At 38.4% G+C, this 19,358-nt stretch overlaps 1 protein-coding gene across 4 annotated transcripts in view; it reads right to left on the bottom strand.

Moving 5' to 3' along the window:
- The window catches only part of cbfb (core-binding factor subunit beta), a 40,154-nt gene that overhangs the window by 3,785 nt on the left and 17,011 nt on the right, over window positions 1-19,358 (bottom strand). For 2 of the 4 annotated variants that reach the window (XM_014993525.2, XM_014993524.2), the window contains exons 4-6: window positions 9,476-9,592; window positions 9,284-9,379; window positions 7,585-7,654 (exon numbers count right to left, since the gene is read on the bottom strand). In XM_014993525.2, coding sequence (XP_014849011.1) covers window positions 7,625-7,654; window positions 9,284-9,379; window positions 9,476-9,592 — 243 coding nt within the window. In that variant the 3' untranslated portion in view covers window positions 7,585-7,624. The remainder of the gene's footprint in view (window positions 1-7,584; window positions 7,655-9,283; window positions 9,380-9,475; window positions 9,593-19,358) is intronic. The other 2 variants (XM_014993523.2, XM_014993522.2) reach the window with 1 other exon arrangement.

Here is a 19,358-nt window from a genome sequence, read left to right as displayed (position 1 = left end):
TTTATAATTAGTTTTTCATGCTTACTGAAACCGTTCCACTTTTCTCTCTGCAACACTGTAGTTAGCATAGCCTGCACAAATGCTAAAGCTAGTTAGCATAGCCACCGATGACAGCAGATAAACACCTTTCCTGTAAAAGTAATTTATTTCTCTTCCTTTAGCACATTTAGCAGCATGTTCATAAGGTTGATTGACAGCACGAAGACTCCCCTCTGGGCTCTGATTGGTTGTCTTTGGCTCATTTCATTCAAACAGCAACAGTAGCTCAGGGAGGAGTTGGAGGAGATTGATCTTTTCACAGATTATCTGTCTCATAGCATACTGTCAGGACATAATTATAATTTTAGCAATAATTTAGAAAGCATTTAAAAAAAAAGTTGCATACTGGCAAATGTTTTCTGAATTCAAACTAATAAAATAATTTGTAGTACCCTCTATTGCCACTAGATGGAGCCAAAACAGCTTTGAAACGCATCGCTTACTCCTGTTTTTACACACTGATGTTATTTTAGTTAAGGTATCTGGTAGACAGACAAATACAGCAGCAGGCAGACAAACAGACACATAAACTGGCAGACTTGCAGGCCGACACACTCACTCACACTCTCACACACACACATATACACACGCACACACAGTTGATCGTTAGGTCATCAACAGAGGCCGTCAGCATGAGAAGACTTTTAAAAATATTTCCTGACTCGGTGTGGTGGGATAGTGTTTGCGAGGCCATGGTGTGACCCTCGGCTGCCGTAACAAAAATACTTGTGGTTGTATGTTTACACTGAAGTGATGGCTGGGGGGATTTGGCACGGCTCGGGTGATAGAGGTGAGAAGGTGCGGGAGAAGGTGAAGCCGGGAGCAGACAGAAATGCAGACAGAGATAGTGGAGGGGTTGCTTAGCTCAAGAGGAATGCAGTTTGTGTCATCTCAGTGACTCACCGTAATAGCAACACACTTGCAGTCACATGCACACACACCAACACACACATACACACACGCGCGCGCATACGTACAGTATGTCATGCTTCCATTTTCATTGCACGCAGCCAGACTGGCTCCTCAGTTGTTTTAATTAAAACTGCTGCTTTCAGATATTCACATGTGGCTCAGTTACAGTCACATGACTCCTGGATCAAAGCAGAGTTGCAACAAACAACTTGTAATTGTTCAGAGGAGTATTATGTTGAATTTGTTTATAGTGATTTTTTCTTTTTTTGCTGCAGAAGACGGAGAACATCGGGGCAATACATAATACATAAGGTAAATACAGCAACATTTAGTTAAGAAAAACTAAATGCAGAAACGAAGAAAACTTGGGGTCATTCTCTGCATCAAGCAAATTCTCACCAAGTATTTTGGTTCATTTTCTAGAGCAAATATCTAACTTATAAGTAAGTTTTCAGCAAGATATAGGAGCTTATTTTAAATAAATAATTAATGAATATTCATAAAGTACTAGTACCACTGGAATAGCTTTTACTCATAACATGGGAAAATGCCTCGTTAGAAGTGAAACATTCTGTCAGTGGATCCAGTACATTTGATTGATATTCAAGAATTATTAACTTGAATATCAATTCTGTTAAAACAAAACTCATATTTCTTGCAGAAAAGTTACTTGTTAGTTTTGTTTTATTAAAAGTGCAATATGATATTTGCAATGAACAGTATTAAGCTAAAACACAAAGCTCTCAATTTATCTCCGTGTTTACATTTGACCCTCATCTCTGGTCCAATGATATTGATCCTTATCAAAAGAAGGAAATTCTAGATTCAAACAGTTAAAAGCATCTTCCAGAGGTTTGAGCTGCAGCTTCACTGTGTTTGACTGAGATGTCCTTTAGAAACGTGTCAGTGGGACAAGTCCTCAACTTCATCATCTTTTCCATCTTTGCTTAGTAAACACTGACACAATGGAAAGGTTTCTACACTTGAAATAAAATGCAATTAGCTTTAGAACCTGGTTTGAGTTTTATTTTTCCAGACATTCTTCTGTGGATTTGCTGGATGATTCAACATGACCTTCCATTTGCATTTGTACAAAAATCCCCTAATCTCAAATTATCACCAAAAACCCTATTATGGTAAGCAAACATTATAAATATATGACAAAATATGAAGAAAGAAGCTGAAATATGCTCATATAAGCTGTTTTGGATCAATTGGAACGTATGTATGATTGAAATAAAATTATACTTTTTTGTAAAGTGCCTTTAGTCAACATTTTTTGTGATTCAGTTGTACATAAATAAACTTAATTGAACTGCTAAAGAGAGGTAAGGTAATTGAAGTCGACTAGGGTAAAAAAAAAAGCAAAGTCAGTGTAAACTTAAGAATTAAGTAATAGTTTAATCGACTAACAGTTACTGTTTGTTTCTTCAGGGATTAATAAAACAAGGGCAATAAAAGTGAAATAAACATTTATTTGACCTTTAAAGTAAAGAGGAATCCGATCATTTGTAAGTTTTGTTTTTAGCGAGATGCTATTCTCTCTTTTGCAGCTAAAATCTTATTTGGTCAATGTCAACATGTGTTATATATAAGATTTATTTAATTATCTTAATTTTCAAATAAAGTGAACAAATAAAAGCAAATTGGACCTTTATGACTTTAAAATGCCTGAAGGATTCATTAGGTGAACAAACAAAATTGGATTGTCTTCCAGCTAATAAACTGAAAATGAGTGGAAAAAGAGTCAAACTCAGTGAAGGATAAAAACCTAAGTGGTGTCTGCACACGTCTCTGTCTGAAAACAAAAACCTCCGTACAGAATGGAAACCTCATTCCCAACTGAATGTGGATAGTTTGTAACTAGTGTTTCTGTCTCCAATTAACGCTTAAAAATTTTTTAAAATTTCAAATGAACTATTCATGTTTTTTTTTTGTTTTTGGTCAAGTGCATCAATAATTCAACTCATAACTATTTCCTGTTATTTTTCACGTTGGAAAATCTGCTGTTTTGAAACCCCAGGTGGTTTCAGGGATCTTTTGTTTTCCAGGATTCATGGAAAGCAGAAGTACTAAAACCATCAGCAGACAAACGTGTGTTTGTGAAGCTTTATTCAAATCTGACACAGAGAGCCTGAGTGTTTGTGAAGAAGGGAGTGGTCTGTGCTAATCATCGGGGCCGGAGAGAGCTTCTCATATTGATCCGAACACAAATGGGAGCCTGCAGGGCCACGAAGGGCTGCTTAACCACAGCTCAATACTCACACAGCTTGTGTATGTCTGTGCGTGCGCTTCGTGACGAGAGCAGAGTGGATTTGCTGTTTCTGCAGGTTTCTGCACCTGCAAAGCGTTTGAATATGTTTGTGAACTGGAGTGTGTGTGTGTGTGTGTGTGTGTGTGTGTGTGCGTGTGGGGGTGTGTGTGTGTGTGTGTGTGTGTGTGCGTGTGTGTGTGTATGGGGGTCTGATAGCAATCAATACTAATGATATATTAATGCTTTCAGTGCCAGCTCATCATTTATGGACAAATCTCTTTCTGCAGAGTGCTTGGATGAGTGTGTGTGCGTGTGTGTGCGTGTGTGTGTGTGTTTACATCTGGTTATATTCATGTGGATTGAAAATCTACAACACTTCAGGGGTCCAATAGCTTTTAGGTACCTGACTGCTGCATGTTTAAATAGTTTGAGATTTAATATTTTAGTGAGAACGACGCAACGTTTACTGAAGAGGACAGAGTGAAATTAAAAAGCTTTCATCTTAATCTATAGCTTTACCATCTATCACTGTGACAGCTACCTTCTGACCTTGGTTGATTGGAACATCACTGCTTTTAGATTAAAAAATAGAAAAGTTAAATCTGCTGATATGACAAGACTTCTGCAAAAGACGTTAATATTTTACTACAAGTCTAAAAAAGTCAAAGAACTTCTTGACCTCTTCATTTTTCTGCATAGATTTTATTAATCCAACCACTTCAAAGAGAAATGTAAACGTTATAATTTGTTTGACCTACATTTTTGAGCTACAGAACAATTAAGTTTATTTGATCAATATAGTTTTGATTCAATCCTTAGACATAAATTGAGATTTCAAAATTCTGGGAATGGAAAAGTAGCGCCAGTAAACAGTGAGGTTTCCAGGTTGGTATGATGAGCACTAGAGGAAATATTATGAGATGTTTCAATAAAAATTTGCATATGAAATGTTATCTCCTGATGGGAATCTGGTGGTTACAGGAAAGCAGAAAATAAATAAAGACCACATCAATTATTGCCTTTCTGGTTGAAAGCTAATCTGCTTCCCTGTCTTTGACTTTCCTCTGATGGAAAGGGTTACTCTGTGTTTGAATAGCAAACAGCAGAGATAACTCGATCAGCCGCTAACAAGACACAGAGAGTCACAGAGAAACAGAGACGCATAGCGAGGTGGAGCGCAGACCACAGAAATGCAGAGGCCGAATCTGTGCAACTATTCAGCAAAACTCGTCAGTCACACCCAAAGAAAAAACTCAGAGCAGATCTGCAGAATCTTCCTGCAACGTCTGGCTAACACTCTCACTAAATCATCGACTTCATTTTATTATGTTGGATAACAAATCCTGATGTGATTTAAGATTTTAATTCTTCCGTGTCCAGCTTCAGATTCTCTAATGTCAGAGATTTTATTCTCAGTTTAAAAATGTAATTTTAATCTCAGCAGGTTTAACTACCAACAATCAAAAATAGCCATTAATATTTAAACGTTCTTAAAGTTAAATAAGATTCTTGCTCCCTTCTTTTGACACTTGCACCTGATAAAGTGTCCATAACCTTCCTTATGACTAGTGGCTTATGGTGCTGACTGCTGTTATAATGAAGGCCTTTGAATGTCTGAGTCATGGGACACATTAAAGCCAAACTCCCACCACCATCTACAGTTTGCTTGTTGTTCTAACTGCTCTATAGATGAAGCGATAAGACGTTCCCTGCACACCATCCTGTCCCTTCTGAAGACAAAAAACAGTTTCACCACGATTCCTTTATTTTCTTTTCACAGTATGATCCCACATCTCTCACTTTGTAGCTCGAGTTTAGTTTTAATGTGAGAAAAAGCACAAATAGTAGCCAGTAAGACCCAATACTCTGTCAGACTGAGCACAGGAGTTCCTCAAGGATGTGTATTCGGTCCTTTAGCCTTTAGTGTGCTCACACTTGCTAAGTAAGCACAAATAGTTAATAAAGTTAACTGATAAAACAAGAATGCAAGGACTAATCAGTAAAGATGAAGATACAGAGAAAAACTGAAACACTTAAAAATGTGAACAAAACCAAAGAATTCATCTTTAAAATGCAGAAACATGGTGTTTACCAGTATTAGCCACTGGTTGGCTCCAGCGTACAGGAGTCCAGGTTGAACTTAAACTACATTCACACAGCAGGTCTCTGCTCAGATCAGATCTTTCTGTTTTTGCTTGGTTGTTCACATTACAAACGAACCACAAACAGATTCCTGAGTGAACGGTTTACGGAAAAGAGTCTGAGCTGTGTTTACAGAAGAAATAACGGTCAATCAGTTTTAAAGTTATTCAGCAACTGGAGCTGGAGTTGGACAGTATCGTCACAGATCATAAGAAGATGAAGGAAGCTAAGAAAAACGAAAGCACAACTGGAACTTACTGCAACGTCTGTAGAGAAGTTTGTTTGAATGCGTAGTTGGAACCAGAGGGACTGTGATGTGATGCGCTTCACCGACACAGATTTCTTTCATAATTATAATTTTAAGACATTGTATGAAATTGCATCTGGCTCATTTCTCAGGACAGAAGTCAGAAAAAGGTGGCGCGCACTTTGAAAAATTATAGGCTACGTATCCGATTTAATACCACATCTGGTTTTCTGGGGCTGAAAAGATCAGAACTGGTCCGTTCAGACTGCCATGAAAAAGTCAGAGACGGATCGCGTTTGTCTGCTGTGTATCCTTAATGTCTGTTGGTAAGGTAAAAAAATCAAGTACCCCAGTTTTTCAACAACTTGCATAAAATTTTTTAGCTGATTTATTTGCTGATTTATTAGCTACTTAATTGTTGATGATTTTTTACAGTGTTGCCTTAATTCACTCAGGTGTTTGGACAACTTTCATGAAGTCCCACTATATCGTTTCAGCCAGCTCTGGACTTCGACTAGGCCATTGCAACACTTTAAGTTTTCTTTTTGTTGTGAATTTGTTTCTGTGTTGGGATTTCTGTTCCTTACAGTTGGGATTACCTGCAGATAATCTCATATTTCACTATAAAACACTTTGGTATACAGAGGGGTTCCTGGTGAAATCAATGATGGGGAAAGTATTTGTTCTCTCTTTTGTTTTTTGGCACATTAATGTTTCAGATCAACAAATTTTAATATGACACAAAATTACATGGGAGAAAAGAAAAAGCTGTTTTAAATGGTGATATGATTTATTAACGAAACCAGTCTGGCCCTATGTTTAAAGCTAATTACCACTGTTGCTAAGTCAATAATTAACTTTTATTCATCACTTCTTTTTTGTGCGGTTTCTCTAGCCAAACCCATTCAGTATTACTGCCAGCCTTGTAAAATGGTTAACAGATACATTCGATTGGCTGCTACTTTTCCTGTTAAGCCCAAAGAAAGCAAAGAGGGTGTGTTTTTTATGTGGGTGATGTTGATGCTGCACACACTCAAAGTAATGTAATGAAGCGCCACAGGGCAGGAGTAGGTGTAGGTTTATAACACTAAGAAATAGCCTGGGGCTAAGTTTTATTTTCAACCTTTGTCTTTACGGCACCAGCAACCCTGATGTAAATAGGAAGACCTCTGAGAGCCGTTCTGTCATTTCTCCAGTAATAGCTTCACCCTTTGGGCTCTACAAAGGACACGCCTCTGCTGCACAAGCTAGACCAGAACGAGAATAAGTAGTTTTACCTCAGTCAGAGAGCAACATCTGTCTTTATTTGAGTAATTCAATATTTTTCAGAAGGTCTTCCTCCTCTTGACCTCCATGTTGGCTCAGTGTCACCTTAAATTACTGCATGTCGGCGATGAGCGCCGTATGCACTCAGAAATGGATGAGAACAGCCTCCATTTGGACACATTCTCCATTGTTAGAGGCTGAATGTGTATCTAAGCAATTTGTTGCACCAAATCTAAAGCTTTTGACACAGAGAAGAATTTTTTAGGAGGAGATGCTGCTGCTTTTATTGGTTCATTAGAAGAAAGAAGTTTTTCTTATTCTTTCTGAGCCTCAGGGAAGAAACATGATATCAGTCAGATGAAAGATGACCTTCAGGGAGCAACTTTACTTCTTTCCTTCTTTAAAACGGCAGTAGTTTTTCTCATCAAATGGCCTCATTTTCAGCTAAATTTAATTATTTGCAACATAGTAAAAAAGCACATTTTATACACATACATAAATGCATGCACATATTTGAACACCAAACACAAACAGGCAAACATACAAACACACAGATATAGGAAATAACAGAAACGTGAATGCAAAGACACAAACAGGGCACTTTGGCACACGCACACACACACACACACACACACACACACACGCACGCACACACACATGCAGACACAGAAGGTGGTTTAGTGCATGACAGTGTGATAGGTGGTGAGAAGTGAAGGACACAGACCCTGTTCTTTCCTGCTGGCTGTCTGTCTTTCTTTGTGTCATCAGTCCCAGATTTTAGAAACCACAGGGTCCTAAAAAATAAACAATTTGGTGTTCATTCGAAGGGCGTCAGCTTCGCATCGATGCCTCTGATCTCCCCAAAGCCTTGCTGGGAAAGTGAGGTGACTTCAGGTAATCATATGCAGTCAGGGTGCCTTTTAAATCGTACAACATAACAGTTTTAACAACACTTCATATTTCAAAACAAATGAAGTTTCACAGTTTTGAATAAAAGAATCCAAATTGTTACATGTTTCTGCTTTTTTTTTTTTTATAATACACTACTTTCCCTTCTGAGGCTTTTGGGGCATCTGACAAAAACTGAATCAGTCATTCAATAGTTCAAAAAAAATTAAATGAGATTATTTAGTCAAACTGATCATGCACTAAACCTACAATTTGGAATAAAAAAAGTGAATAATTTCATGAAATAAAGCTAAGGCACACAAGCACACGTCACACAACTCGGAGCCACCAAAGCGCTAAGCAAAGAAAGGTGTGCTGTAGCTTTATGATTGTCTGTACACATATACAGGCACCTGGCAAAAGTATTCATACCTTAAACATTTTCACATTTTGTCACATTGCAACTGCTTTAGTGTGTTTTAGCAGGATTTTATGCGATAGGCCAAGTCAAAGTAGTACATAATTCATATAGAATACAATGAAATACATAAACAAGTTTCCATCCAGGATTTTTCTGTGTACGGGTACATCCGTCTCCCCACAGCATGATGCTGCCACCACCATGTTTCACTTTGGGTTCAGGGTGAAGCGCAGTTTGTTTTCTGTCACACATATCATTGTCTATCAACACCTTGAATGTTCTCAAAGGGCCGTTTGTGGCAAATTCATCGATAACGTGGCCCATTAACAAACTGTTGGAGTGTTTTACCTTTCTCTTGGTTTGATAAGAAAATCTTTTCAAATTTACATAAATTACCAGTAGACAGTAAAAACCCACTTTGAGTTGACTGATGAAGTAATATTTAAGCACACAACCGTTACCTTAAACATCTATTAATGGTCATCTCGAGGACCGTATGAATGATGGGAGTGGGCCGGATTTGGCCAGCGGGCCTCCAGTTTTACACAGCTGATGTAGACCAAAAACTTAAATCTTGCCTTCATGTGACTGGAGCAACTTCTATCATGTGATTAAAGATGAATGCATGATTTTGACATTTAAATAACTTAGATAACGCAGTTCTATAATAGTCTATAACAGAAAATCTCTATTTTTGTTTGCATTAAACTCTGAGGTTGTACTGTTCACAGGTTGTTCCTTTGCAAAGCTTCCACAGCTTGATGAAAGCTGGGATTATTTTTAGTCAAAGTCTGGCAAAGCCAGCCAGAACACATGAAATGGACCAGAGTTCTGCTAAAGAGCAGCAGGTTTCAGGAGAGTTCACGTGACTCTTTAGTCTATGCTCATCTTATTTAACTTCCAAATGAAACAGGCTCTCTGTATTTTACATTATGTAAAACATCCATATAACACTACTGAGCCTTCTCTGTTGGGTGTGGTTATGGGTGGATGTGAGTCAACAAACAAATATAATATTCATGGATATAAATCCAACAGTAATTTACAGGTTTCTTTCATTTCTGTTTGTCTTTGGAGACTCCAGACCTCTGAAAACATACAGACCCCCCCTCACCTCTAAATCCTCTCGGTGTGACCGGTCTCTGTCCTCAAAGTCTCTGGTTCTGCGCCGAGCTTCCTCAAATGCTGCCTGAGCCAAAGCGTCCTCGTGCTGCACACACAAACCAACAAGTCGTGATCAAACTTCAAAACAATCAGATTCTGGGACAGAGAAGGTAAAAGCAGCGTGAGTGAGAGGATTTCCTACCTGCGCTCGCTCATCGTCGTACTCCAGATATCCCATCCCGTCCAGCCTCTGTAGGTCAATCCAGCCTCTCCAGATCACACAAACCCCATTCAGGATCATCGGCGCTTTCAGATAGACCTGAGGAGACAGAGACAGACTCCTGTTAGTCATCACATCTGAAACATCATGATGAACAAACCCTGCACTGCTCCACAAAATGAAACAAATGAACAAAAAAGTAAAACTAAAGATACTTTTTTTTCTGAGTGATAAAAAAATTCTGTATTTTGATTCTGTGTAGCAACTAAGCAGCTTGAAAATGTTGCCAGTTTCATGTGTAATTTGTTTATTTTAAATGTGAATGAAAATAATCAAACTCAGGAAAATAACTTGAAATAAGAAATAAGGCACTTTAGAGGCAATTCAGGGACTGAATATTCCTGAGTTGCTTTTTGTCTGTCTGCTATATTGGATTCAACAAACATTTTCTTGCACTTGCAGGAGTTGATAGTGTACTGTATGATTCACTAGTATCCACTTCAGAGGTCTGTGGGCATTTACAACATACAAATCCATGAGAAACATAAGAAAATGGCTTTCAGATTGTTGTACGCTGTACATAGAAGGGTTTGTGCAAATTTGAATTATGACAATAAATAAGCTTAATGGAAACACAGTAATATTGAAAAGAACTCATGTTTTTTGATAAGTTTTCGCCCCAAGATGAGGTGGTTTGTTGGTCGCATCGACAAAACTGAAATGAAAACACTTTTTTCACGAGTCACATGATCACCAACCGGATGTTACTACTGCTGGAAAAGACAAAGAAGACGACAGGAAGTGGTTGGAGGATGATGGTGCAGCTTGTCGCGTGAACAAACTTATTCATGTGTGATTTTCATTTTTTTCTTTTTTAATAGAAGCAGTGCAAATCGCTAAATTATGGATTTTTGGCATTAGCAGAATATCAACAAAGTTTTGCTCACATTTGTAATTGGAACACAGCTATTGATATTTTTTTAATGTCTTCCTTGAGTAAAATTGTTTTATTGAAAACATGAGTCTTTCCAGAACGGACAAATTTCAATTAAGAAAATTTATTTTCTGAATTTGAATTTATGTGGTCAAAGGAACTGCAGCTTCCAGTTCAATGTTTTGATGAATTATGGACATAAATAGCCATCCACTACTCAAATATCACATGTAATTTAATTGTGTTTTTTTTCTCTAGGACTTACACCACACCATGTTTTCACTGGTTGTGGTTCTGATCCCTGTTTGGGTTTATGATATTTGAGAGAATATGAGAAAAGATTTTCTGAAAGTATACAACCAAGAAAGTCTGAGCCAACGCTAGAAAACTCATTTGAATAATCTCTTGTCAAAGCCGTTGTAAAATATGGGGGCTGCAAACCGACTCGTGTTTGGTGGGAAACCAAACAAGCCAGAAAAAGCCATTTTATTTCCAACTAAATTTTATAGACATGTTTTTTGTGTTGGTGCTTATTTTTTACAACCATTGCTCCAGGAAAGGAGAGAAATGGAACATTAATCTATCCAGCAAGTTCTGCTGAGTTGTTGCCTCAGGTTTCAGAAGATTTTAGAAAAATATAAAAACAAAAAATCAGCTGCTCCTGTTTGACCTTGTGCTGCCATGTTTTGTCTTCGTCTGGATCGAATAAGGACAGCAAGAGGAAAAACTCAGATAATGATGGATTTCGTTTTTATAAAGTGTTTTTTTGTTGATTCAGCAGCGCTGTGAGGTCAGTTCAGACTTTGTCTGTCTTTGCTCTCCAGGTTGTGTTACTCACTCTATGGCTCGATTCCAGAGGGAAAGCAAAGTAAATATACAGTATGTGTGTGTTTACATGAGGAGGAGGAGCCACACACACACATCTGCACCGTCACAGAACCATTTCTTTGTTTGGATTTGCTTGAATTTCTCAGCTCCAGTAAGAACAACCAAACTGTGTCCCAACATTTCGCAAAACAGTGAAAATATTTAGTCAAGAACAGACAGAGAAAAACATTTAAAAGAGTGAACCTCACCAAAAGATGCTCAAAGCTGATTTTAATGATGAATTGGGAAAATTTAAAAACAAAACAAGATGTAATTCTGCCGTCTTAAGAATAAATATTCAAGTATTTAGTTCTGTTTCGGTCTTGGACATATTCTAATACATCATCACACCGCTAATCACCTTCCTTTCATTTACACTGCATACAAAGATTTATTAATTTAATGCATAATGAGTAAAACATTGCATGAAAACTTGCTAAGGGTGAAGATCACAACTAAATATATGTAAACACTAATCAAATGTTTCAACAATAATTACAGATAACATTCATTATAGCATGCAGATGCTCTGTCTGCACTCATGAAGATCCACTCAGTTCAACCTGTTGTTTTTTGAATAATTATGCTAATTATTATTTGACTGTTGAACTTTGAGCCTGAAATATTGAGGCAACCACAAAGTATCGAGCAGCGATCTCAGGAAACATCACCCACTCTCTCCATGCAGATATGATAGCTTTTTATGTATTTAATATGATTTTGTCAGCACTTAAATAAATAAATGCACTTAAATATTAGCTCTGTGCTAGTGCTAAAACAGCTTCCACTGTGTGTACTACTGCATATTAGGGTATATTTGGTGGTTAAACTATTAAAACTGGCAGTTATAAGCCTTTTTAAAGGAGAAAGTATTTATGGAGCTCAGCTAGTCGTCAGCTGTGGTCCCTAAAGCCTGCAAATACTGGGGGTCAACTGCAGCTTTAAAACCAAGAAGGCCCAGATCGGTCATGTGTTAAAACCCTGGAGTTTACTGTGACTGTACAAAAGATGGAGGACGCAGTCCGACTGGCCAGCTCGATGTCCCGCTTACATCTGAGCATCACGCTTAAAAATTAGACACAAGAAAAAGTCATAAATAAGTTCAAAGTCACGTTTTGTCCTAACTTGCCAGAATGGACCCACGCAGTCTGTCAGAAGCAAAACACACAAGTTGCATAAGAAATGACAAATGTATTTGAGAGTAAATCTGCAAACTGTGACAGAGTGGCTCAGTTTGTCTCAGGCCTTGAGAGTTTATAGATAATATTTTTATCTATGTAAACACATATTTAGGAATGAATTAACAAAACCAAACACTCCTCCTGAAAAACACACACAAACACAGATTATCAGATTTTTATGCACAGCATGAGAAGAACTCCACGTTCCTGCATTTTAGCTCCGGCTATTTTTGGACAGCCTCTCACAGGACCTCTTTTACCACAGCTACCCACAGTGCACCGGGGTTGCAGGGGAGACCGCACCCCAAGAGACTGTGGGTTTTGTGTTTATTCGAATGAATGTTTTTCTGTGTGTGTGTGAGTGTAAAAGCAGGAGAAATGGCTTCCACATCTGTGAAGCTGAACGATGCTTTTAAAGGAAAGCTTCATTTGCTCTGACAAGGAAAATGCGTTCATATGTGTGTGTGTGTGTGTGTGTGGTTGTGTGCGTGCGTATGTGTGTGTGTGTGTGTGTGCTCATAAGGGGAAAATATGTAGAAACGGCCCAACCACAGACTTCCTCCTCTGAGAGAACCATGTCAACCCCCACATCTCCATTTGCTGAGAGAAACATACGAAGACGTTGGAGCTCACGCTGCAGCAGAAAGAAAAACAAGTCGAGTGAAATCGAAGGCAAAAGCTCCGCTGTTCTTTTTGGTTTCGAAAAAATTCTGCACCTATTTGAATATTGGAGCCGCTCACTCAGACTTACAGCTTCAAGTGAACTCAAAGGCCTTCGTACAATGACTTTATTTACGTTTTTATCCACTTCGGACAGAATTAAACAAAAAAAATCCATGTCAATCCATCAAAGCTTAGTTGTCTGAAGTTCATATCTGCTCATCATGCACTTGAAGTCTGTATTCATTTTGGACTTTACTTGATTAAACATCCAATAAAGTTGCGCGTCGGCTACATCTATTTTTACTCCAGACATGATTTTGCTTCTGGCAAAATTCTTGTTGAATATTTGACGCCTCTTTAGCGAGAATCACTAGAGTTCATTCAAACTGGTTCGTTAACTGGTTCAAACTGGTTAACATGCATTGAAAAGGAGCAGGTAGAAGATACAAGACCTTATGATTTCCTGCCCCTCTCACTCATCAACTTACAAACATTGAAATCTCCCAACACCAGATAAACTCTTAAATTATTCCACAACAAAACGCTTAAATCTCACATTCTCATCCTTAAATATACAATTATTTATAAATTTTTAATATCAGCAATAGCATTTTTGGTCTACGAGACAGGCATTATACAATATATTTCCCATTAAGCTTCTTTTTGAACAGATTTTAAGCTGGTTTATATTTGTACTCTAAGTTCATCATTCAGTCCATTCCATAAATTACTCCACACACTGATTTACAAAAACTCTTTTAAAAATAAAGTACCTATTCTGTGTCAGCAAACATTTTTTGTACACTGTGTGGCAGTTAGTGGTTTCTTACTTTAGGCTTAAATTGTTTGAAGTATGTTTGGAGGACTCAAGGCAAACATCCTCCCCCAAAAAAACAATGTCAGGCATGGTGGTGGCAGTGTCATGCTTAGAGGCTGTTTCAATTCTCCAACTATAGCAACAAATAAAAAGTTAAATGGCAGGTACTCCATAAAAACAACTATTTCTAGCATAAGTTCAAACAATACAGACAATAAAGCTAAAAGCGAAAAAATGTAACAATATTCTTATGCTGAAGTTAGGATGAAGATATGAGGAGAACAGTATTTTTTCTGGCTTTTTCCATTATTCAGTACCTAACTTTGTCCTCCCATTTTTCCCACTTATGGCGCTATGACCACATCATCCTCATCATCCTGATTTTCTGCTTTAGGCATGTAGATCCCATCATTGTGGCTCATGTTCGGTGCAGAACAGTAGAAGAGGAAGTGATGAAGTTTTTCCTGCCTAATCCCACTTTTTTGTATTTAAACTGGACATCAGCGTAGAGCAGCGTACTCTGAGCATTTGCTGAGCTTTTTGCTATTTTCAGGACTTCCTAGACGCTGTGAGTGTGGGAGTGTATGTGTGACGCAGATTCACTGGGATCTGTTGGCAAATAGTCTTTCATTCAGCAGAATACCAACCATACAGTCAGCACAATCACCATCATTGCACACACAGACAGGCCAGTGCCCACGAGGTGTGCAAACACAATGGCTCTCTGTTTCTTAGCCTTGTGAGTTGTGGCAATTTGCCTGTCCTGCTCTGCACACTGACAAACACATGTTCAGATCAACACTAAGGCGTCTTCACACCTGATGGCCCTGTAGAAAAGTTGCAACATTTGTTACGATTTCAGCTGCTGTGGTTCACTTTTGCTCTGCATTGTCAGTTTTAAAAAGCTGTTCCCCTCGCCCCCTGCGGGGGCGCTGCACCAAGAACCACTGAAGGAACAAAATGAAAACCTCTGAAGAAGACCCTGAGCAAAACTTCCTTGTAAACAAAAACGGAGTGGCATCGGATTTTAGTGACTACAGGATTTCTGCTTCATCTTTGGTAAAGCACCATAAGCATTTTCCCCCTGTAGTGCTGGACTCTCGTGTTTGTTTTGGTTCTATTTACCCAGAATGCCCTGCGCTATAATCCACTTCTTGTTTCTGGAGTGGTCTACGGTCCACTTAGCGTTCACATATGCATCTGAACTTCAACCAAACCTGCATCCAGCAGACAAAAATCACTGAAAAAAGTCAGGAATCACTTCAATGTGACGCAGAAACAATGGACTACAGCAGCCAAGTGGAAATATTTGTTGTAGCAGAGATTAGAGCCATAAAACAACAGAGGAAAGACATGAAATCAGCCTCATTTTTCTCTTCTTCAGCTGCTGGTTCGATAAGTTGCACTTAGTGCAGTGATGCATACACTGCTGGAAAGATCAGAGTTTGGGCTTTAATTTGAAAGGTCACCTGACCTACACTGTCTGAGTTTTTTCCAAGTCTGTGTCTTTACCGGGGGCGCTCAAGTTGTACAGGTTAAACTTTGAGGTGAAACAGCAAAGTTTGACTTGATGTTACTCCCAGGTGAAATTTGTACTTGAGGTAAATGAATTACACCGTAAATAAACACCAAAATGTAAGTTCATATTCAGATCCACGGCCATTTTGTCAAAGGTTTTGATAAAAATTTCATTAATGTTTCAATGCATGACAGGAAGACTACAGACATCCACAAAGATACCTCTTATGGGTGTTTGCGTGCGTGCGCGTGCGTGTGTGTGTGCGTGTGTGTGTGTGCATATGCAATGTCTGAGGCTGGAGGCGTACGCTGATTTCGCGCTATAATTATGTTATTATCCAGAGGAATGTTACATCAGAGAGAGTCATCAGAGTGACTGCGAAGCTGTTTGACTCCATTACAAAGACTCACAGCAGCATCAATGTGTGTGTGTGTGTGTGTGTGTGTGTGTGTGTGTGTGTCAGAGAGAGAGAGGGACAGAGAGAGAGAGATTAAAGATGAGCTTTAAACACGGGCTGGAAAAGTGTGTGTCTGTGTTATTCACTCAATAAATGCGTGTGTGTCTGAGTCAGCATCCAGTCTTTCTTTCTTTCTCTCTTTCTTTCTTTCTCTCTTTCTTTCTTTCTGTTAGCTGTCAAAGGCTATCGCTGGATTCTCATAACAGAAGAGGTTTTTCCAGTAAAACTGTGTCGGGATCGCTGCCAGGACAATAACGCACTGAAGTGCATTTCACATTAATCACTCCTGATTCATGTTGTGCTTCCACGGCACACATGGCGGTCCTTTCACATCCTGCAACAAAGACATAATAACTCCTCTGATGCTCTGAACATGGCTGTGCCTTGGACATTATGTTGTCAGAGTGAATCAAACAGAAGCTGGAAGAATAAAGGAGCAAACTTAACACAAGCAGACGAGAAAGTACTAATCTTTTCAGATATTCAAAGCACAAACACAATTTGTTTGCTAAGATAAAAATACAAGATGTGCACATTAAAGAAACCTACACTAATGGATTCAGTGTCAAATTCTTCATTCTTCAGTTTCCTGTATAAGAAAACTGAAAAATTGATGGTATCCCACCATAAAAGCTGGGTTTGAAATAAACTATTGCAGATTAGATGTTGTTAGTTAACTTTAAACATAAAGTCGTAGCTTTGATCTTTCACCATGTTGTATTGTTACTGAAACACTTCAGAATAAGGTGGTCAGTTACCATGATGGTACAGTATCAGGTTCCTGTAGCAGGAGCGTTTTTTAGATGACACTAAACTCTTGGACTTAGACTTTAAGTAAACGCAGAGATCCTAGCTTTAAAAAAGCACCCACAACTCCAAATTGCACCTACACTGAGCTACATGTTGGATAGTAAATTATACTATGATTTATCTCAGGTTAGATAAAGACTCAACATTCTTTTCAGATGAGACTGATGATTAAAAAAAAGCACAAGCAATGACTCATAAATTAATTTTACATTAGTCACAGTTTGACTCATAAAAACAACAGATTCAAGCTTTAGTCTGTCGATCACATTACCGGAGATTAGCAATAAATTCACTTGACTCTTGATTTCTAAGTGCATGTTAAGTTCTGCCTATAATTGGTGCTGCATGTTTTTAAACAATTTGTCATGTGAACAAAGTGATTTTAATTTCTGATTTGATAAAAACACAGCAATTGCAAAATTGTGTTTTTTCAACATTAGCTGAATATCAACAAGCGAGAGAAACTGCAGAGGCTCGGTGGTCCTGAGACTCATCCAGCTTGTTGTCCTAAAGGTTCAACTCAGTTTGGTTTTAGTTTTGGCTGACTAATGAATACGTTCTTGTGTGTTTTACAGGGAAACTCCAGATGATTCAGAAATGTCAGGCAGTAATGGGCTGTGTGTGTTTGCAGCAGCTGTGGTGGAGCAGGTGGAGATAAAAACGTTATTAAGCCTTCAGCTTGAATCCAACCAAACATCCTCAGACACACACACACACACACACACACACACACACACACACACACACACACGCACACACACACACACACACACCTGTTAAGACAACAGAAGAACAGCACAGTGGTCTCCTTTCTTATGCTCACTCTCTCTTCTTGTCTATTCACACCATGTAATTACGAAAACTGCAGAATAACATGCAGCAAACACCCACGCAGCGTCACATGACACACAGCGACTCCTGGGTCATCTGAGATGATGACTAAAATGTTGTTGCATCTGAAGGAAGAAAAAGGGCAAAAACATCACATCACAAGACGTCTTTAAATCTGACCATTCAAGATCATGTAGAGAACAAAGAGGAGCGTCTTATCGGACACATTTTGTTCAAGGTGACTTGTGTTTATGTCCAGAGTAAAGACTTTCTCAAGTTATTTTTGTTCTGTTGTCTGATGATGATTAAAGTTCCCTTTGTGAGTAGGTTTGTCACCAAAACAAATTTTGCTGCGACGATAAATTATCCCAGAAGTTATCGCAATAAACGACAATATTGTTGTTTTGAGACCATTTTCAAGTAATTTACTGATAATAACGGAAGAACACATGATTCTCAAACTTTAAACTCTAATAAACATTTAACACTGGAACTGGAAGAAATTTTAAATATCCAAAATAAAATAAACAAACAGCAAAAACAACAAATAAAATGAATCATGAAGTTTGTGTAAATAAAATTACTCTTGAGAAAAAAAAGAGACCAAAACACCAGACCTAAGAGAAAAGAGAAAAACGATAAATCATGCAAATGGAAATTAATGAGTCTGTTTTAATTTAAAGATTAATTGATTTGTTGCTGATTGTATTAATTGATTTCAGGCCTGTTTGCGAGCTGAGTGAATTCATCCCAGGTCCCTCTGAGTTTTTAGCTTCTGGTTTAAAGCGTTTACACGTCACGCCATGCAACAAGTGAAAGTCCCTTTGGTTTTACATGTGCATGGAAATAATATGCAAATCCTGACATATGGCAGAGGCAGAAATACTGAACAAAAAGTCAAGGGAAGGGAAGATGGTTAAACTGAAACAAATAAGTCAACAGGCCGTGACAATGATTAACAAATTAGATTAAGGGGCATTTCAGAGAGTGTGTGGAAAAATAAACAAGCAAATAAAGTTTTTGTAAGTAATAAGAATTATATAAATTCATTTTTATAAGTAAGTAAGTACTACTTCTGCTAGGTGGATCAACAAAAACTGTAAGTTACGTTAAATAAGCAAAATTATATCTTATTTATGAGATCAAATGTAACATATGAGTGGAAAAGTTTCAAATAAAAAGTTTCCGTTTCGTCATCTACCAGCACAGAAGCTGCATGAGAACTGATCCGAAAACACAGCAATTATCTCCCTCCAGATGTTGGGGTCCAACATTCCTGACCTTCCCTTTATTCTTTATTCAAATTGATCAGAATGCACAAACGTTGAAGTATTTCTCCGGAGGACTTCTGGCCTCCACAGAAACAGGAACAGACACTTTCAGGTCCAGGTGAGACGAGTTGGCAGACAGTTACTGGAGCTCAAGAACTGACACACAAGTGATGGCTTTCACACCGGGATGAAATCAGTTTTCTGTCTGACTTTCAGCACCTCCGATCATGTGCGCACAAAATTTACTCAAACACAAAGACAGCGAGCCACACAAAGAGATCATGAACAGGGACCAGCAGATGGGACCGGGCATTGTGGGAGAGGGTGTGGTCATCGATTTAAGGCCTGCAGGAGGCAATATGATACGCCGTGGGAGGAGGTGTGTGTGTGTGTGTGTGTGTGTGTGTGTGTGTGTGAGAGTGTTTGGGTGTGGAGAAAAGATTGTTTAGGTGCACTGATGTCTGGGTGACTCGGAGGTAGACTCACTTTAACGGATTTAAGCGAAACAAGACTCA

This window comes from Poecilia mexicana, unplaced genomic scaffold (assembly GCF_051168715.1).
Source record: "Poecilia mexicana isolate PSO_F unplaced genomic scaffold, ASM5116871v1 scaffold_6, whole genome shotgun sequence".
Taxonomy (NCBI): Eukaryota; Metazoa; Chordata; class Actinopteri; order Cyprinodontiformes; family Poeciliidae; genus Poecilia; species Poecilia mexicana.
This window is presented reverse-complemented; position numbering and strand designations above follow the sequence as displayed.